At 39.1% G+C, this 22,539-nt stretch overlaps 1 protein-coding gene across 1 annotated transcript in view; it reads right to left on the bottom strand.

Moving 5' to 3' along the window:
- LOC149834377 (SIT4 phosphatase-associated family protein) overlaps positions 1-21,725 on the bottom strand; it is a 62,056-nt gene extending 40,331 nt beyond the window's left edge. The window contains exons 1-2 of the mRNA XM_090011363.1: positions 21,329-21,725; positions 19,959-20,062 (exon numbers count right to left, since the gene is read on the bottom strand). Of these exons, the coding sequence (XP_089867489.1) occupies positions 19,959-20,062; positions 21,329-21,367 (143 nt within the window). The 5' untranslated portion in view covers positions 21,368-21,725. The remainder of the gene's footprint in view (positions 1-19,958; positions 20,063-21,328) is intronic.
- Positions 21,726-22,539: the final 814 nt, after the last annotated feature.

Below are 22,539 nucleotides of genomic sequence, written 5' to 3' on the forward strand. Positions count from 1 at the left end.
TTCTTCTCAAAGGTTGCGCTAATACTTCATTAGCCTTAACACATATTACATTAAAATACAAAACCCGAGAATGGATATGGATCATTTATTGAATGGATCCATATCCAGCCCATATTCTAATATATTCTAATAAGTTTCTCAATGGTCACACCCTTTGTCAACATGTCTGCTGGATTCTTGGCATCAAGGATCTTCTCTAATGTCAATGTCCCATCATTTATCATCTCTCGAATGTAATGATACTTCAATTAATTGTGCTTTGTCCTTGAATGAAATACTGAAGTCTTTGCAAAGCACAAAACACTCTTATTGTCACTAAAGAGAACACTTCTTTCATGTTCCTTGTCAATCTCCTTCAGAAAATTCTCCAACCACACCATCTCCTTTCCGGCCTCGAAAATAACAATATATTCAGCTTCTGTGGTTGAGAGGGCAACACATTTCTGAAGTCTTGACATCCAGTTGATCGTCGTGTTACCAAGTGTAAACACATATCCGGAAGTGCTCTTCCGTCCGTCCACATTTCCACCAAAGTCTGCATCTACAAAACCTTGAAAGTTTGCACTTCTACTAAAACAAAGTGTCATACATGATGTCCCCTTCAGATATCTCAATAGCCACTTCACGGCTTCCCAATGCTCTGATCCGGGATCCGCCATATAACGGCTCACAATTCCCACTGCATGAGCAATGTCCGGTCTGGTGCACACCATGGCATACATGAGACTGCCAACGGCTGAGGCATATGGGACCTTAGCCATTTTCTCTCGCTCCTCGTCTGTCTTTGGTGACTGCTCCTTCGACAGTTTGAAGTGACTTCCCAGCGGGGTGTTTCTAGGCTTTGCATCTTGAACTCTAAACCTTTCCAACACCTTTTCAATGTGTTTTTCCTGTGATAGGTTTAGAGTTCCCTTCTCTCTATCCCGAGTGATCCGCATCCCAAGAATCTGGTTTGTTGGGCCCAAGTCCTTCATCTCAAACTCTTTTGACAATTGTCTCTTAAGTATGTTTATTTTCTGCATGCTAGAACTTGCAACAAGCATGGCATCTACATACAAAAGCAAAATAGTGTAAGACTCACCAAAGTTCTTGTATTAACAACAATGGTCCAACTCAGATCTGGTGAACCCACAGTTACACATGAAGGTGTCAAACTTCTTATGCCTATGGGCTTGTTTTAGGCCATATAAACTCTTCTTTAGTTTGCACACCAAATCTTCTTTCTTCGAAGCCTTGAACCCTTCCGACTATACCATATAGATTTCCTCTTCCAAGTCCCCATGAAGAAAAGCAATTTTCACATCCAACTGCTCTAGGTACAATACCAAGAATTGTCCTGATGGTAGTCAACTTCACCACGGGGGAGAATATCTCAGTGTAGTAAATCTCCTCCTTTTGCAAGAATCCCTTGACTACCAATCTTGCCTTGTACCTCTTGTTGCCATCAAGCTCATCTTTCACTCTGTATACCCATTTGTTCAGCAATGCTTTCTTTCCATTCGGTAATTTGGTTAGCACCCAAGTCTCATTCTTTTGCAAAGACTTGATTTCATCTTGCATTGCTAACTCCCACTTAATTGAATCTTTCACCTGCATTGCCTCAGAAAAATGTTTTGGCTCCCCAGAGTCAGTCAACAGTAAATAGTGTAAAGATGGAAAATACTGAATCAAAGGTTTAGGTACTCTAACAAATCTCCTCAACTCAGGTGCAGAAGTGGCTGGCTCGGTGTTAGAGTCTACCTCGACTGTCTTAGACTCTCAGAATTCTCAACAGGGATATTTGTTGAGATTTCCTCCAAGTCAATCTCTCTCGTCATATCTCTTTGTTTTCCTGTCCCATCTGATTCTACACTGGACCTATCTTTATAAAACGCATTCTCATTAAATGTTACATCATTAGTTCTTATTATTTTCTGATTTTGTTCATCCCAGAAACGATAACCAAAGTAATTAGAACCATATCCAATGAAATAACATTTTCGGACCTTATCATCTAGCTTATCCCTATTCTCATAATCAATGTGTACATAAGAAACACAACCGAAAATTCTTAAATGAGATGATTTACCTTATTCTCCGTCCATTCTTCTTCTAGCAGTTTCAGATCCAACGGGACTAAGGGACCTCGGTTGATCAGATAGGTTGCAGTACTGATAGCATCTGCCCAAAATGCCTTGGGCAAACCCGCGTGCAGTCTCATGCTCCTCGCACGCTCATTGAACTCATGCTCCTCGCACGCTCATTGAAAGTTCTATTCATCCTCTCAGGAACTCCATTCTGTTGTGGTCGGTTCAGAACAGTCCAACTCATTATAATTTTGTTCTCCGCACAAAATGCTTTGAACTCTACACTGTCATACTCCCCTCCATTGTCAGACCGTAGACCCTTCACTTTCAACCCAGTCTCATTTTCCACCTCTATTTTTTACTTCTTAAAAGTGGCAAAAACATCAGATTTATTCTTCAAAAAATAAACCCATACCTTTCTGGTGGAATCATCAATGAAGGTCACATAGTATTGTGAGCCTCCAAGAGAACAAACAGGGGTTGGTCCTCAAACATCAGTGTGCATCAACTCCATATTCTCTGCCCTCGGTTTTCTTCCGATCTTCGAGAAACTGACTCATTTTTGTTTGCCTAACACGCAATCCTCACATAAACCAGTGTGTACTGACTTCAAATCTGGCAGTAGTCCCTTTGATGCTAACACCTCCATCCTTTTCTCGCTCATGTACCCGAGTCTACAATGTCATAACTTAGCATCTGCTTCTGATATCACCGAAGCAACAATATCTCGGTTGTTATCAGTCATGTACAGGATCCCCAATTTTCTTCTCTGTGCAACAACAAAGATTTCTTTCACAATTTTCCAAGAACCATGTCCAAATATTGTTTTATATCCAGCACTATACCTATTGAAATCAGATTTCTCTTTAGGCAGGGTATATAACGAACATTATGCAACGTCCATTTGGACCCACTAGCAGTCCTAATATGCACGTCACCCCTTCTCATGATATCTAACTGCTCATCATCAGCTAGATAAACCTAAACGAACTTTTCGGCCACAAAATTGTGCATAAGCTCTTTACACGGAGTGGAGTGTAAAGAGGCGCCTGAGTCTAGGATCCATGACTCAATCAGACTGTCCACGCTCAAGATCAGAGCATCCTCAAAACATATAGTTTCTTCAACCGTTGCATTCACGGACCGATCGTTGTTCTGGTTCCTCTTCTTAGGGGCTTTGCAATCCCGCTTTAGATGACCCTTCTTATCGCAGTTCCAACACACAAAGTCACCACGAGGTCTCAACTTACTCCTTCCCTTCGACCTTGACTTGCCACGGTTTGAACTCTGGCCCTGTTGGAAGTTTCTCTCTCTACCTTCAAAACTCAAAACAGTGCCTGAGGATTCTCCCGACTCCTTTCTCTGAATATCCTCATTGAGAATCACATCTCGGATTTCCAAATGTTTCAGCTTCTTCCGGCCAGACGAACTGCTCACCGCAGTTACCGTCGCACCCCAACTCTCGGGTAAAGAGGAGAGTAGAAAGAGGGCTTTTACCTCATCATCAAAATTGAAGCTCACCGAACTCAACTGGCTCGTGATGGTGTTGAACTCATTGATATGATCGGTCACAGAAGTACCCTCAGTCATCTTAAGATTGAACAGTCGATGCATCAGATACACTTTGTTAGAAGCGGATGGCTTCTCGTACATGTTTGATAGGGCTGCCATCAAACCTGCCATCGTTCTTTCATTCGCAATGTTAAACGCAACATTGTGAGACAGTGTGAGGCGAATCACACCTAGGGCTTGCAGATCCAACAACTCTCGTTCATCTTCCCCCATTGTTTTCGGTTTCTTTCCCGATAAGGGCTTATACAGTTTCTTCTGATACAGCAGATCCTCGATCTGCATCTTTCAGAAACTGAAATCCTTGTCGTCGAACCGATCGATCTTTATCTTTCCCTCATCCATTCTTGCTTCGACGAATTTCTCTCTGTTTTTTGAGATTGCAGTACGGTCGATATTCACGTACTCAGACCACTTCGACTCAAAGCCACAGAACGGCGAAAATTCACGTTCTTATTAAGATTGTATTATAAACTGGATCGGGTTTTCCAGTTAATGTTGGGTTCTTTAATGTAACATATAACTTTATGTTTGGGTATGGATCTAAACATTTGGTCCAACCCAGTTACTACTTTGTATATTTATATACATGAAGTAGGGCACGGCTTCGACAGTGGAGTCTCCCCATTTACTGTCGCAGCTCTCTCTCTCTCTCTCTCTCTCTCTCTCTCAGGGCCATTCTCACATGGTATCAGAGCTGGCTTCTGCACCGTGAGTCGACTCCGAAGGGCATGTCCAGCGAGATCGACACTGCAGGTGCTGTTTCGTCCAGGACTATCCAGCGAGATCAACGTCCCAGGTGCTGATTCTTCCAGGTTCTGCCATCTGCCATCTTTTCTATTACCGTGCCCTGGTATTTAGTCGACCATCCTCTCCTCTCCTCTCCTCTCTGTTTAGTCGATCGTCCTCTCCCCTCCTCTCTGTTTAGTCATCGACTGCTTCTATTTCTTTTGTTTTCTTCAACTATCGGTCAGATCTGATCGTAGATCTAATAGTAGATCTCTTTACCCTGCGTGACTGCTGTCCTCTTTACCTATATTCCCTTTTTTTTTTGTTCATCACGTCTGATTTGGATCAGACAGTCGGACCCAAAGACTATCTGAAGTCCGAATCTGCCCAGACGTGTATTCTGATATCAGATATGTTTTCTTAGTTGTTGCGTCTTCTTCCCCTGTCACGGTTTGATCTGAGTTCACTTCAGATCTGAAGCGAATCATTTTTTTTTTCTGATCCAAATTCATCCCTTTATTCTCGATTTCTGGTCATTCCTTCCAGACCTAAAATACCAATTCTTTATTCTTTATTTTTTTTCTTCTTCATTTAATCTGGTCTGAATTTATTTCAGTTCTAAAGTCATTCCTTAAGTGTTTGGTAGCAGTCAGATACATTCAGTTTTTGGTTCAGTTTTCATGGATTCTCCTACCCTGCCATCTAGTTTTCTAGGTCAACTTATCTCGAACAAACTGAGTAACAACAACTATTTGACCTGAAAGAGGCAGATACTGCCTTTCATTAAGAGTCTTGATCTCTATGGACACCTAGATGGAACGATCTCTGCACCACCAGAATTTATTGTGCAGGAAATTGTGAACGATAAGGGGGAGGCTTCTAGTAGGTCGGTTCGAAATCTTGAATTCACCACTTGGAGAAAACGAGATCAAGCAGTTGTAGCCTACATTACCTCTACTCTTTCGCAAGAGGTTCTTGTAGGTATTCCAGATGAGTGCTCAGCAATGGAGTTGTGGGAACAACTTGCGAAGACCTATTCCCAGATCTCAGAGGCAAGGATTATGCATTTGAAGAGGGAGTTTCAACTCCTAAAGAAAGAAAGCATGATTGTTACAGAGTATATGAACAAGGTGAAGATCATCACAGATCAATTGGCAATGGTGGGTTGTGTGATTTCTGATAAGGATAAAGTTCAACAAGCGCTAAACGGACTTGGATCAGATTATCATATGTTGGTAACATCTCTCTTGTGTCTTCCTTCACTTCCTAACTTTGAGGACCTTCGAGCGAAATTACTACAATATGAAATTTTCATTAAAGGAGAAGATGTAGGCAACAATTCAGGAAACCAAGAAGTATTGTTTACAGGGACAAATTCAGGGAGAGGACGGGGCCACTTTCGAGGAGGACATGGACAAATAAGAAATAATCAAGGGGGGCGTGGATTGCTGCCCACGCCTAGCATGCCGTCAGGTAGCTTTTCGGGAAATCACAATTTCAAAAATGTTCCAACGTGCTATTTGTGTAACAAAAAAGGGCATATCAAGGCAAATTGTTGGCACAACCCGCAAAACAAAGGGAAAATGAATGTCACAGGGTCGTCGAGCAAGGGAAAAGCTGGAGGAAATCAATGGGATGAAGACAATGTCAAGAGCCTTTTAATATCAGCTTTGTCATGATTGAATTTCAAACAGGGTGATCAGGAAACTTGGTATGTTGATTCTGGAGTTGCAGCTCACGTGACAGGTGATATTGGTAAGATTTTGAAACCTATCCCTTATCATGGAAATGCAAGTATTAAAACTGGAGATGGAGCTCTCCATCCAATAACTTACACTGGAAATGTGAATATTCCTCTTTCTGATGGTTCCCTAAAATTGTCCAGTGTTTTTCATTCTCCTAATATTGTCAAAAATATCATTTCCGTTTCTAAATTGGTTGATAACATTCGTTCTTGCGTCGAATTTACTCCTTCTGTCTGTGTCAAGGATCCACTCACGAAGAAGACGCTCGTTGAGGGAAAGCGAAAGGGAAATATGTATATCCTCAAAGAGACTTCTTCACCTGTTCGTAGAGCTGGATCAAAATCGTCCATTGGTCAACCATTCAAATTGGATTCATCTAAGGATTGTTTGAATTTATCTTCGTATAATAAGCCAAATATTTGGCATTGTCGTTTGGGTCATTGTAATAATGCTTCTCTTGAGAAACTGGTGTCGAGCGGCTTTATTTCACGGTTAAGTTCGCATAATAAGGTTGATGGTTCCCTTTGTTCTAGTTGTCAGTTGTGTAAGAGTCATGTACTTCCCTTCAATTCAATAAATGAAAGAGCTTCTTTTCCTTTTGAACTTATTCATTCTGATGTTTGGGGACCTGCTCCCCAACCCTCTTTGTCTGGCAGTCGCTACTATGTCACATTCATTGATAGTTATTCCAGATATACTTGGATTTATTTTATGAAATACAAATCTGAGGTATTCAAATTCTTTTGTTTATTTCATGCTCTTGTTGTCAATCAATTCTCGACAAGTATTCAACAATTCCAGTGTGACGGAGGGGGAGAGTATCTATCAAAGGAATTTACTGAATTTCTTCAAAACAATGGGATCAGGCGTAGAATATCTTGCCCACACACACCACAACAAAATGGGGTTGCAGAAAGAAAACATCGTCATATTGTTGAAAGTGCCCTAAGTATGCTGCATGACACTCACATTCCTTTAAGTCTTTGGACAAAAGCTTTCCACTATGCGGTTTATGTAATAAATCGTTTACCGATGAAAATATTAAATAATTTGACTCCTTATTTCGTGTTATTTGGTATCCAGCCTCAATACAGTCAACTACGAGTGTTTGGATGTGTATGCTATGTTCACATTGACAGTTCCCAACGTAACAAATTTCAGGATAAAGCTTGTAGATGCAGGTTTGTTGGGTATGTTGAAGAGTATAAAGGATATCGATGCTATGATCCAGACACTCGACGCATTAAAATCTCACGAAACGTTGTCTTTGATGAGAGTAATGTCCAGATCTTGAACAAAGATGCAAGGGTTACTAAGGAGGAAGAAAGCTATCAGCCATGGCTAGCGAATGAATTGTTTGATCAGCTAGAGATGGATAACTCTGCTCCATGTCACACAGTGATAGATGAGTGTGAGCCCATGGGAACCAATGCAGAATCTAGTGGGAACATGTTGACAGTTACTCAGGGATCTACTGTGCCTCCCATCGCAGAAGAAACCTTGACATCTGGTACTGCTCGTCCAGATGACAGAAGATTCAAAGGGGCAGTATATGCCAGAAGAAGGGATACACCCCACATAACTGAGCAGGTTAGACGTTCGGAAAGGATTAGACATCCTATTGAAAGATGGGTAAGCTATGAGAATTTTTCCACAGAAATGCAATTATTTGTTGCACAGGTTGAGAAACAGGAAGAACCCATCGATTTTCCCCAAGCATCCTTGTCATCAAAATGGGCAGATGCTATGAATGAAGAAATGGGAGCTTTACATGAATGTAGGACCTGAGAAATAGTTCCTAGACCTCCGGATAAGAATGTTGTAGGGTCTAAGTGGGTATATAAAATCAAGTACAAACCTGACGGATCCATTGAAAGATATAAGGCAAGACTAGTTGCTAAAGGCTTCACACAAGCATATGGAGAAGACTATGACGAGACCTTTAGTCCAGTTGTAAAAATGGGAACCATTCGACTTGTGTTATCCTTGGCGGTTCAACATGGATGGTCTCTAAGCCAACTTGATGTTAAAAATGCATTCTTACATGGTGATCTAAAGGAGGAAGTTTACATGGAGCAACCTCTTGGTTATGCAGAAAACAGTCCTGAGACACATGTCTGCAGGCTGCGACGAGCTATTTATGGACTAAAACAAGTATCTAGATCATGGTTTGACAGTTTCTCCATTGAAGTACAACGATATGGATTCGTCCGTTCTCAACTCGATCATTCATTGTTCATCTTTCAAGAACATCAGGTCAACACCTTACTTCTCATATATGTAGATGACATTATTATTACAGGAAGTTCTTGTAAGCATATAGAGGCTACAAAGATCCTATTGAGCCAAAAGTTCAAGATGGACCTGGGTGTCCTACGATATTTCTTGGGGGTTGAAGTGGATCGACAAGACACTAGCCTCTTGTTGACTCAACACAAGTACGCTCTGGATCTTTTGGAGAAATCAGAAATGAAAAATTGCAAGCCATTGAATACTCCTAGCGTGTTAAACCATAAACTCAGTGCTCAAGATGGGGAAATCTATGAGGACCCGAAATATTATCGTCGTTTAGTTGGGATGCTTCAATATCTTACTTTTACGAGGCCGGATATTGTATATGCAGTGAATCAAGTCTCTCAGTTCATGCATGATCCACGTACAAAACACATGAATGCAGTTAAAAGAATTCTTCGGTACTTGAAGGGTACTCTTGGAGATGGGCTTGCTTATCGTCAATCAAAGGCAAAAGGAGAACATAGACAACTAGAAGTGTATGCAGATGCAGATTGGGCAGGAGATCCAGACGATAGAAAGTCGGTCTCTGGGTATTGTGTGTATGTTGATGACAACTTAATAGCGTGGAGTAGCCGGAAGCAACGTGTTGTTGCGCGTTCGAGCACAGAAGCTGAGTACCGATCCATGGCCTCTGCCACTGCCGAAGTTACGTGGTTAAGACATTTATCAACAGATATAGGAGAAAAAGTGAAGGTTGCGAATCTGTTTTGTGAGAATCAAAGTGCCATTCAAATTGCTTTCAATCCTATCCACCATGGTCGAACGAAACACATAGAGATAGATCAACATTTTGTCCGACAGAAGGTAGAAGACCAAGAAGTTATTCCAGTCTATGTACCAACAGAAGATCAAGTTGCTGATCTACTTACCAAAGGACTTACGAGTGCGCGGTTTTGGTATCTCAAAGGCAAGTTGTCCATGGTACAAGACCATGCACAACTTGAGGGAGGGTATTAAGATTGTATTATAAACTGGATCGGGTTTTCCAGTTAATGTTGGGTTCTTTAATATAACATATAACTTTATGTTTGGGTATGGATCTAAACATTTGGTCCAACCCAGTTACTACTTTGTATATTTATATACATGAAGTAGGGCACGGCTTCGACAGTGGAGTCTCCCCATTTACTGCCGCAGCTCTCTCTCTCTCTCTCTCTCTCTCTCTCTCTCTCTCTCTCTCTCTTAGGGCCATTCTCACAGTTCTTCTGTCGAGGAGTGTTTCTCACAAGAAAACAAATTTGAACCTCGCTCTGATACCAGTTGTTAGGAAAACCGCGAGCAAGAAACAACCGAAGGAAACAAAACACAGCAAGAACACACAGATTTACGTGGAAAAAACTCCCCTCAAATCCGAGAGGAAGTAAAAAATCATGGCCGCCCAGAGGAAAAAATTTTATTGCTCTTTCTCGACAGATACAAGAGAGAAAGAAAAGAAAGAATTTATACAAGGCAAGGACGACAGCCCTAAACCTAAACAAATCGGGTCTGATCCATAAGAAACCGGGTCTCAAACATAAGCCCAGGAAAAAATTTCTTTTGAGGGGGCACTGCCCCCGCCCCCCCTTGCGCCGGGGGGAGCCCCCGGACCCCCCTTACTACAAGGGCAAAAACTCTGAATCAGGCTCTACAACTCATCAGTCTTAACATGGACAGATTCTATAACAGTCCTGTAAATCAATTTCTTGCGAAAGTACATGATATGTCGTAGTATGAAGGTTCAGATAAATAGATCACTCATCTTTCTTTCCTTTTTTCGGAGAGAGAGAAAGGAAAAATTTATTGAAAGAACAAAACAAGGTGACAAGCAAATACCAAGGAATACACATCAGACGAAACATTAAAGAAAGTATGAAGCCAATCTTGCTGCACCAATCTAAGACAGGTCGGAGTTACCCCATTTGGATTTCACACAACATAAATCAGATCGAATTTATAGAGAATGGTAAACATGCTGGAAGAGGCATCCTGGAAGATGCGCCTACCAAGCTCCAGTGCAAATAAATCACTCATCTATCATGGAGGTGGCTTTCAATGGAGCTACCAGGAGTCATATAGCCTGAGAATATAAGCCTGTATTATTACACATCGAGCTTCTAAGAGATCATCCCATTGTTTGGTTGCAGGTAACTAGAAATGGGTAATTCTTTTCTCTCCTGAACGGATAATGAATAATTCTTTATGGATGATGACTGTTCTTTGAACAGTGGCTTACATGGTTGTAAAGGAACTATAGGATTTCTAAGGACATGTTTTCTCTAGTGGGAGAGTGATATCAATATAGTTATGCATCTATCTAGGATTGTGGACCATGATGAAATAGCCAATTTAGGGCTACTTTAAATTGAAATCACTTATACACAGTAGTTCAAAGGAAGTGGAAACCAGCTCGCGCCCTAGATGTACAGGATCTTTATCGAATTGTGATTGCCGCCTACCTACAACTGTTCCCATTTCTGTAAATTGCAATCAAGGATCACATTTCCTGGATAAAAAGAATTACGATTTCAAGAAAGGGGAATCATGATTCATTAAAAATCAATATGAAATTTCAACACACATGACACATATGTACATACCTAGGGTCATTTAAAATTGTAGTCCATTATTTTATCTTCTATTCTAGAGAATAACAGTTTGAAAGAACAAGCAATTTGGAGAATCACGAGTCATGAAAAACAACAGGTATCGAGAACAAGATATAGAAGTTTTTAAGATTTGCATTTCCATTACTGTATCTTCTCTTTTAGTGTAAAGATTTTAAAGGGGCATTAAGGTAAATTAAGAAGCAAAAACAAAAAAAGGTTAAATGGTATTAAGACAAATTGGATTCTGAATTGACACCATTTTCATGCAATTCTTGAAACACAAATTTTATTATTGTTTCACAAGATTCACTTCTACTGAAATGACTTAGACAGCCTTAAATTATACTAGAACCGGTATGGAACTATGAATCATTTGTAATACTTAAACTTTTATTCTTCTGTAAGTGATTTTATAATAATTGACTCATGTTACTAAATTTTTGTTTACTAGAAATCATTATACATAACTCATATACTCAGATATATTAATCATTGACCTTACAGAATATGTAACCAAATGCATGCATTAATTGACTCATAACAAAATTTTGTTACTAATTATACACAATCTTATAGAATATGTCTCAAATGATTGTGTAAATTTTGGTTGTCATTTTTTAATACCAGGACATAGAAAGTAAGGACAGTCTTTTTTGTTTCAAATGTTGCAAAAAGTCACTAGTGAATATTTCCACGTACTTCTTTTGGATAAAGTGGTCTAGAAATTTTACTTTTATGATCTCCACCATTTTAGAAGATTCTTGTTACCAGCTTCTACAAATGAATCCTATTTTACTCCCTACACTTGTACAGACGTCTATTTTTCCCATTCTCAACTTGCCAAATCCTTTTAAAATTTATATCAAATGGAATTCTGCTTCTACTTCCTGCAACAATGACTGCATGATACATTCACATAGATTCAAGAAGCATGTCAAATTAAAAAAGAGTTTCTAGTGATTCTTGATTTTTGGTTGTTACTTTGAATTTTTTTCTGTCTTCATTTGCTTGTAACCATTGTCATAAAACTCGTTCCTGGGATTTTCAACACAAGGGAAAATCAAGCGATAAATTAAAATCTTGGCACAATTTACATTAAAAAAGGAAAATAAAAGGGAATGTCTTAAAAATAAAACCACAACAAAATAGTCATATAATAGAAATAGGTGAGATTGCGACTAATTTCCTGCACCACCTTCTTGTTTCATTTTTTTGGTTAGTCAACCTCATTTTCTCGTCCTTAAGAAAAAAAGTAAAGACAGGCAATACTAATAAAAATATTATTACATTTTCATCACATACTTTATGATATTGCACAGACAAACCCACTCAGACACATGTCCATCTACAGATATGTATGCAATAGTCATGTAGCACAAAGCCATGAAATGACAAACAAGTGACAGGCACGCATGCATGCACACACATACACCCACATGCATACCCCACACACACAAACACATGGGCACATGCACACACTCAGGCACGCACACACATTTGAAAGTTCAAACTCGGGCTTGGATTCGAATTTGAATGTAAATATTATTAGAATATGGATCGGATATGGATCCAGTAGAGGATCCATATCCGACACAAGTTTGTATATGGATGTAATATATATATTACTTATACAGGACAGTTTTGTCCATGTAAAAAAAAGGTTTGTAAACCTTATTAATGTTAATGAAGAATTAGTGCAGCTAAGGTTCTGGCTGCCAATTCCCAGCATAGCCGAGTTCCTCTCTCTCTCCTCCTCTTCCCCTCCATTCCTTCTCGGTTCTCTCGATAAAGTCTGCCAATCTAGGACAGTTTTCACATGGTATCAGAGCAGCACAACTTCTGGGCGTGAAAAGTTGTCAGGACTTGTCAACATGAAAGGTCGGCTTCCACTCATCGTCGACAGGTCACGCTATTCTCTTCCTTTTCTGCATTGTTTTTCTTTCCAAGGTCACGCTATTCTCATCCTTTTCTGCATTTTATTTCTTTTCAGTTTTTTTTGGGTTTCTCTATCTCAGATCTGAAACATATTCAGATCTGTTGTTGTTCCCTCTTGTTACGTTCTTCTGTTCACTTGCTGAGTTCTCCTATCGCAGATCTGACCTGCTGTCATCCCCTCTTGCTGCCTTCTTCTATCGCAGATCTGAAATCTATTCAGATTCACTGTCGTTATTGCCTTCTTCACGCAAAAGCCAAAGCCGACTTCTAGCCTTTCACATGATCGGTCTAGTCACGTGACCTACCTTTTCTTCTCCACCTGCATCACGTAACAGCCAAGTTCCCTACCTTCTTTCTCATATCACATTTTTTTTTAATCTTTGGTCTGGAAACAATTCTTTCTCGTTCCGTTCCTTTTACCTGCCTAAGCTCTGCCATTTGTCTCACGCATCTGAATATTATTTCAGATCTACTAGAAGTATCACACAGTTCTGAAATTGTATTTAATTTCAGTTGTCGTATCCTTATCCTTATTCATTTTCTGTCAAGTTTTTTTTTAACACGCACAAATATATATATATATATATATATATATATATATTGTTGTGACATTGCTTTTTCTGGGCCGATTTCTATCATAAATCAATATCTGTGTCAGTTTATCCAGTTTCAGTCACTAGTGTTTTCCGTTCAAATTCTGATTTCTGTCAACAAGTCTGTCAATGGATACTTCATTCAATTCTAGTCTTTCGTCCAATTTCCTGGGGCAGCTGGTTTCAAAAAAGTTAACCACCAACAACTATTTGACTTGGAAAAGACAAATTGCTCCTTTTATTCGAAGTCAAGACCTTTCAGGGCACTTAGATGGCTCCACTCCAATACCTCCAGAATTTATCACAACCGAAGCAAAAGAAGACAGAGGATTGCCAAATATCACTCGCAACCCTGCGTTTGTTACTTGGATGAAGCGCGATCAGGCCCTTGTCGCGTACATCACTTCCACATTGTCACAAGAAGTATTGATTTCCATTCCTGATGATTGCACGTCTAAAGTATTGTGGGAGGCTTTAGCTTAGACCTACTATCAGATATCAGAGGCCAAAGTATTGTTTCTTAAACGTGAATTTCAAATGTTAAAAAAGGGGGGCAATGAGCATTATTGAATTCTTAAACCAAGTCAAAAGCATCACAGATCAACTAGCCATTGTTGGGTATCCAGTATCAGATAAAGAAAAGGTGCAGCAGGCACTGAATGCCCTGGGATCAGAGTATCATGTCCTTGTCACCTCTTTATTATGCTTGCCTACATTACCCAGTTTTGAGGAATTACGTGTCAAACTCCTTCAGTACAAAATGACTCTGAAAATCATGTCTGATACTTCAGCAAGACAATCGTCTACGCATGATGTTCTTCCCACAGGGAAGATCGTTGATCGTACACGAGGAGGGTGTGGCAGGGACAGGGGAGCCTCAATCCAGGGTGGACGTAGGTTACTACCTACACCAAATTTCATTGTCAGTTTTTCCAAGAATGTTCTCACATGCTACCAGTGTAACAAACGAGGTCACATCAAAGTCAACTGTTGGTTCAATCCACAAAATCGAAATAGAACGCAAAACAATAGAAATGTTGCTATATCAGGAGCTGCAGGTACAGTTCGGGTCAGCGATGATGTTAAAGATCTTCTCTTATCTGCTATGACCAACTTGAATCTGAAGCAGAATGATGATGGAATTTGGTATGTAGACTCTGGGGCGGCAGCTCATGTCACTGGCAATGCAGGTAAGTTATCTACTTTGACTCTTTATTTTGGTAAATCTAATATTGTAACTGGAGATGGGACTCACCACCATATTTCGAACATAGGCAACGTTCTCATTCATTTGTCTAAGTCATCCATTCCTTTATCTGATGTTGTTCATGCACCAAATATAAAGAAAAATAGTTTCTGTTTCCAAGCTTGTTGACTCTACAAATTCATCTGTAAAATTTACTCCTACTTCTGTCTTTGTCAAGGATCTTCAAACGAAGGAGATGTTCACTAAAGGAGAGCGACGTGGAAACATGTACATCTTCAATGAAGATTCAGCCTTCAGTGTTTCGAATCCCAAGTCCAATCATGTCTCTAAAAGCATTCTTAGTATATCCAAATGTAATAAGTCAGATCTTTGGCATTCTCGTCTTGGTCATTATAGTCAAGTCTTTATTGAAAAATTAGTGTCCAATGGTTTCCTTTCAGAGTCTGTTTCATCTTTGTTGAAAGACACAGTGTGTCCCAATTGTCAGGTCCGCAAAAGTCATGTACTTCCTTTTCATCAAATAAATAAAAGAGCTTTCATGCCTTTTGAGATAGTATGTTCTGATGTTTGGGGTCCAGCCCCTAATCCTTCCTCTTCTGGAAGTAAATATTATGTATCATTTATTGGCAATTTCTCTTGTTTTACCTGGATATTCTTTATGAAGCACAAATCAGAGGTTTTGCTCCTTTTTCGTCGCTTTCATGCCTATGTTAAAACTCAATTCTCTCAAAATATTCAAACTCTCCAATGTGATGGAGGTGGTGAGTATTCCTCCAAAGAATTTTTAGATTTTCTCCAAGATAATGGGATACATCGTAGGGTTTCTTGCCCGCACACTCCACAGCAAAATGGAATTGTAGAATGCAAACACAGACATATTTTGGAAAGTGCAATGAGTATGATGCATGGTTGCAACTTGTCTATTAGTCTTTGGACAGAAGCTTTCCATACTGTCACTCATGTGATAAATCGTCTCCCTATGCATATCCTTGAAAATCAGTCTCTCTATTATGTCCTCTTTGGTGTACAGCCTGATTATGATGAGTTACGAGTTTTTAGATGCAGATGTTATGTACATATCGATAAATCCATGAGAACTAAATTTCAAACAAAGTCTCTGTATGTCAATTTGTAGGCTATGCAGATGAACACAAGGGTTACAGGTGCTATGATCCTGCCAGTAAAAAGATCAAAATCTTCAAAAATGTTGTTTTTGATAAAAATAGTTTTCTGGAGAATAAAACAAACAATCGTGAACATATTGACACAACTGCTAATTGGTATGATTCATGGCTCAGTGATGAACTTATTTCACACACTGCAGAACATACTACTTTGGATCCTGAAAGCATACATGATGAGACGACATCAGATAAGGCATTGGAAACAGAATGTCTGAGATACAAAGGAAATGTCTATACTAGGTGACCCAGAGCAAGCAAATGTACCTGCTGAAGAACACGTGACATTGCCCAACGACAGAGAAGCACCAAGAAGATCAGACAGGATAAGGCATCCCATTGAAAAATGGGTGACTTATGATAACTTTTCTATGGATTTTCAGATCTTTTTATCCAAGATTGAAAAACACGAGGAACCACTTGGATTTTGTCAAGCCATTCAATCCAACAAATGAATTGAAGCGATGAATGAGGAGATCGAGGCACTTCATGAGTGTCAAACATGAGAAGTAGTTGCTCGCCCCCCAGATAAAAATGTTGTTGGCTCAAAATGGGTATATAAAATTAAATATAAACCGGATGATAGCATTGAATGATACAAAGCACGTCTTGTTGCCAAAGGTTTTATTCAAGAATATGGTCAAGATTATGATGAGACATTCAGCCCAGTGGTGAAAATGGGAACTATTCGTATTATTCTTGGCCTTGCTATTGAACATGGGTGGAACCTTAGTCAGCTTGATGTTAAAAATGCATTTCTTCATGGGGATCTGAAAGAAGAAGTCTACGTGGAGCAACCTCAAGGTTATGCGGAGGGAGACCCAAAAGAATATGTTTGCAAGTTAACCAGAGCATTGTACGGTTTAAAACAAGCCTCTAGGTCATGGTTTGAAAGCTTCTCCTTAGAGATTCAGAACCACTGTTTCTTTCGCTCTCAACTGGATCATTCTCTATTCATATACAGGGATGGAACCACTATGGTTTTCTTACTTATATATGTTGATGATATCGTGATCACTGGTAATGCTCCATATCATATTCAACGAATTAAAGCTTTACTAAGTATGCGGTTCAAGATGAAAGATCTTGGGGAACTGAGATATTTTTTTGGTGTAGAGGTGGACAGACATGATGAAAAAATGTTATTAACTCAACATAAATACACTCTTGATCTTCTAGCCAAAGCAAGAATGACAGATTGCAAATCACTGCCAACACCCAGCGTTGTCAATCAAAAACTCAGTCTTTGTGATGGTGAACTATATCCTGACGCAGGCAAATATCGCAGTTTAGTGGACATGTTACAGTACCTCACCTTTACTAGACCAGACATTGTATATTTTGTAAATCAAGTATCTCAGTTCATGCATGAACCAAAAACTGATCATATGGATGTCGTCAAACGCATTCTTCGTTACTTAAAAGGCACAATGGGTGATGGACTCACATATGTACAATCTTTATGGGAAACACCAAAACATGACATATTGGCCTATACAGATGCAGACTCAGCAAAGGACCCAGATGAGAGAAGGTCTGTTTCAAGATACTGTGTTTTTATTGGTAGAAACCTTGTCTCATGGAGTAGCAGAAAACAAAAGGCCGTAGCAAGATCTAGCACAGAGGTAGAGTGTAGATCTATGGTAGCTACCACAGCAGAAGTAACCTGGATTAGGCATTTACTTATTGAAATGAGAGAGAATATCTCAAATTCGACTCTCATGTGTGATAATAGAAGTGATATACAAATTGCATTCAATCTTGTTCATCACAGTCGGACTAAGCATATTGAAATTGACCAACATTTCATCAAACAAAAGATAGCGGACAAAGAGATTGAACCGGTTTATGTATCTTCAGAAGACCAAGTCGCTAATATGTTCACAAAAGGCCTCACCAGTAACCGTTTTTGGTATTTGAAGAACAAGTTGCACATGGTTCACTCCCATGCACAACTTGAGGGAGAGTATTAGAATATGGATCCATATCCGACACGAGTTTGCATATGGATGTAATATATATTACTTACACAGGACAGTTTTGTCCATGTAAAAAAAAGGTTTGTAAACCCTATTAATGTTAATGAAGAATTAGTGCAGCTAAGGTTCTAGCTGCCGATTCCCAGCATAGCCGAGTTCTTCTCTCTCTCCTCCTCTTCCCCCTCCATTCCTTCTCGGTTCTCTCGATAAAGTCTGCCAATCTAGGGTAGTTTTCACAAATATGAATACTGAACCCAAATCTAATTATTAGTCGAATTCAATTGCTTTATCGAATCCAACTAATCAGATTCATATTCGGCTAGATATCAATCTAAAACTGATTTATTGACATCCCTACTCAAGGCCTCAAGATTTGATGCCACTGATAGGCACGATAATGCTGAAATTTCTAACCTAATTTTGAAGCTCTTCAAATTTCAAATTTTAGAAAGTCTCATCTCTTGGAACGTTTTGAACTAGGGTTATACCAGTAAAGACATACTCCCACAATGGCTCCTCAATCATGGACCATCTCAGTTTTAAATGAGAGGCTAGCCCCACCCAGATGGTGTTGAAAAGGATCCTTTACCCTTTGCGCACAAGTTTAATTCCCCACTCAGTCACACATTCCCATCAACTTTTTAGATAGTCTTTATGTCGTGCTTATCCAGCTCTGTCCAACAAGAGGATCCTTTTCATTCATCTTGTGCTTGGGGCTTATTTTACCACTACAGGTATCATCCCTACCTATGTCACATAGATGCGGTGCGGATACGGATGCAGATGCGGCGATGCGGCACTTTAAAAAAACTTGGGTGCAGGGGTGCGGGGAGGGTATATATATATATATATAACAGTTTTAAGTTAACATTACATGTATGTGTGTGCATTTATGTATTTATATATATATAATATAGATAAAGAAGAGTCTGTGTTACACAGATCCCTACACAATATCAAGTTTGGATTGTTCATTCCAACCCTAGACCAACAGCAACAAATGATTTTCTTCTCTTAAATTTAGCATGATGTAGTTCATGCACTTCAATCTCCTGTATAGGCTAGAAGTCACACACTTAGAATCATCTTTACTCATCTAGATTTCCTAGATTCCACTGACCAGTTCTCTCCCCTCATGATGCTGACAACTTTGTCTCGTCTTTAGTTTTTCCCATGTCAGGGTCACTTGTGAAGAATAATTAAAAAGAGATACTTTGGTTTTGTTTTGTACAAGCAACTCTCGATGTAAAGCTAGTAGAAAATCTCTTACATCCTCAAGCTTCAATGAACCAGCTTTTAGGCAGTCCAAAAAACCTCCCTCAGTTTCCAAAAAAAAAAAGCTCTAGGACCACTAGTGCTTTCTCAAAAGAATTTCCCCCTCCCCCCCTCCCAATACCCTCCAAAAAAAAAAAAAAAAACAAATACATTTCGATAACCCAAGAAATAAACAGTTCACCTCCCTTGGCTGCTTCCATGGTGGTCCCCAAAACACACAGTTCATTATTTCACCTCCCACATGTCTCCTTCTACCATCCTTTATGTTGCCTGTGTATGGAAACTCTTCCTTACTCTATCTCTCACCATCAATTCTCATTTCATCATATACATATCAAGTAATTCCAAAAGAGTACACAGTGAACTGCCCAAGATTTTGAACACGTAAGAAACTTTCATGACAACAGTATGGCCCATTAGGGGGAAAGGAAAAAAGAAACAATGAAGTGAACAGGGAGGGGAAAAATAAAACACAAAGACTGCCTTGGTAGATATAAGAGAAATTACATAATAATGAATAAATGAAACAATGCAAGTGAAAATTTGGGGAAAGCTTAATGATAAGTGATTCCCTATTTAAATGAAGAAAAGAAAATCATTTTCAAAAGCTAATTTACCATTCTATATCCCTTGACATGTTGAATAAGAAGATGGTATTTTAAGTTGTATTTGTACACCATACAGAGGCTTCTAGAAACATCTCAGTGCAGATGTGAACCGTGACTATACACACTTTTAAAAACAACGTAGATGGTCAACCATTGGAGAACTTTAACAGGAAATAAAGAAGGAATCTTACAAGTTGATAAGACGACTATTAAGGGCTTTGCATTCTTGAATTATTTCATCCTCATCCAGCAACTCTTCCAAAGTATAATTTTCTTTATCAAGAATAGAATCTACCTGGAAGGGGGTAGAAAGATAAACATGACTAGTGAAGAATCCAATAACTATAAAATTAGCCCAACAAATAACACAACATTCCACATATCCTTGAGCTGCAGTTGAAAGATGTTTGACCAATTTAGCGTACTTCATTTCTGCTATCAAAATATAAAATGATGACAAAAGGCATGCCAGGATTCTTAGAAAAACAACCACATGTTCTTAAGACATAATGAAAAAAATATAAAAAATGTGTTAAGCACAAGTAGATTATTAACATGAAACAAACCAGGGATCACAGGTGAAACCTAAAGAAGCAGAAATATGAGCAGCTCCCTGTAAGAAATCTCAGAACTACCCAGCCTATAGAACAAGTACCAGGGCTTCAAGACCCTTGCACTACAGAGGAAGAAGCACATAGATCTTATAAACATTAGAAAGCGCATATGCCTCAATTAAAAATTAAAAATTAAAAAATTAAAAATAAAAATTAAAAATTAAAAAAAAAAACATCCAAAAGCTATTTTTGACATTTTAAAAGATAAAAAACATTTCATAATCTACCCAGTGCAAGCCACAAGCCCCATGGTCGAACCAAGAATCACTTACTAGTAAAAATGTTAGAATCATATAGTAATCAAATTCAGTGTTCAAGTCAACACGGTGTCAGACTACAGTAGGCAACTTGAAACAGAAGAGCCACGGTGAACAATTCATCCTGTTACAAAATTCTTACCAACATTAAATAGATCACAACACCAAACCCAGAAGCATTTCGGCCAAACATTTCAAACACAAATACATCCACTCCTACCACCTTTACAACAATCCTTCCTCCAACACAAAGCCTAATAAGAGATTCAGCTCAACCCAGCTCCCTATAATTGCATTTGAATAACAAAAACTGAAGATTTTCCTCATCGTATGGAATAGTCCACCTCAAAATCTTTACGTTTCCCTCAACAACTAATCCTCCAAGCAAAAACAAAAAAAAGAAGTGCAAAATCTCAAACACCAACCAAAATTTGAGGTAATCCTCCGAGAAAGACGAGAGTTGAGAAGCTAAAAGGCTCGGATGCCACCTAAAATTTCGTTATTCTTCTGAGCACAGCCTACTTTTACAACAAAAATTCGAGGAAAACGATACTCAAATCATCAAAACGCATTACCCCAAAAAATAACCGAAATAGTAGAAGAAAAAGACATCGAATCCCCACATCGAATTCCCAAACATCAACCACAAAACGAAAAAGGGCCAAAACGGCCATAAGAAAATGGACTTACAGGAGATGTTGTGGACAATCCGGTCATACGCCAAAACATCTTGAAGGACGCAATCTGAGACGAATACAAGATAAGGAAAACCCCGAAATTCACCGGCACCAACTACGAATCAAGATCCCTGGAATCCGTCGGAGACAACAAGAAGAACCCTAATCCCAATTTCACCTCCGAACCAAGAATGGTGGGAAGGGGATCGATCGAATAGGACGGAAGAGAGGCCTGAACGATAAGAAGAGGGGGCAGATTCGTTGACGATCCCTCGCTTCGATCTTGGTGGGGGCGCCAAAAATGGGGTCCGGATCGAGCAGAACCTGTGAAATCGGAGACGAGGCAGAGTGGTCGGGGAAACAAGAGAGAGAGAGAGAGAGATCGTGTTGTAAATAAATACCATTTATTTAGTCTCTTTCTCTACTCTCTCTCTCTCTCTACTCATAAAACTAGAGAGAGAGAGGAGCTTTTATTTCTCTAACCAAACGTGGAGGAAATTTGTTTTCAAGTCTTTGGCATAGCGATCAAACCAAAGGACCAAATTTTGCTGCTGGGGATCCTTTTTATGCCATTCGGAAAACAATCGACTTACCATAAGGTATGTCACAATAACATAGACACGGTGGCAGATCACGACACGTACTCACATTAGTTGAATATTTATAAATATTATTTTATTGCTTTTTAATAATAATTCAGTAGAAAATACAATTTTCATATATTCAGACATCAAAAAAATAGTTTTTGTTTGATTAAAATATTCAAAAATTTGTATCATCGAATCTTATTTTTGAAAAAAAATCGACCATGCATGTCAAACTCAAGTCACATATGGGTTAGTACCCGTATCTTTGTGACATAGACCATAAAGTATAAATTGTCTTGTTAATTATCTTCTATTATACCAAGTAGGCCTCACTCGGCTCGTTAAGGCTACACCCCAGCTCGAGCTCGGCTCAGCAGCTTGTCACGAGCTGAGTCAAGCCCGAGCTTGGTGAGCCGATCAAAAGCTAGCTCGTTTTCTTAAAAAAACTGTTTTTATGTGTTTTTAAGCTTGATGATATATCAAATATCTATAAAATACATATAATATATTATATATAATATGTACAATATATGCATAAAATATAATATATAAGTATATAATATGTAAAACAAGCCTATACGAGCCAAACCCAGCCGAGCTTGCCATGTTCATGCTCATCTCGTTCAACTAAACAAGT

This window comes from Nuphar pumila, chromosome 6 (genome assembly GCF_984573655.1).
Source record: "Nuphar pumila chromosome 6, dmNupPumi1.hap1.1, whole genome shotgun sequence".
NCBI classification, from domain to species: Eukaryota; Viridiplantae; Streptophyta; class Magnoliopsida; order Nymphaeales; family Nymphaeaceae; genus Nuphar; species Nuphar pumila.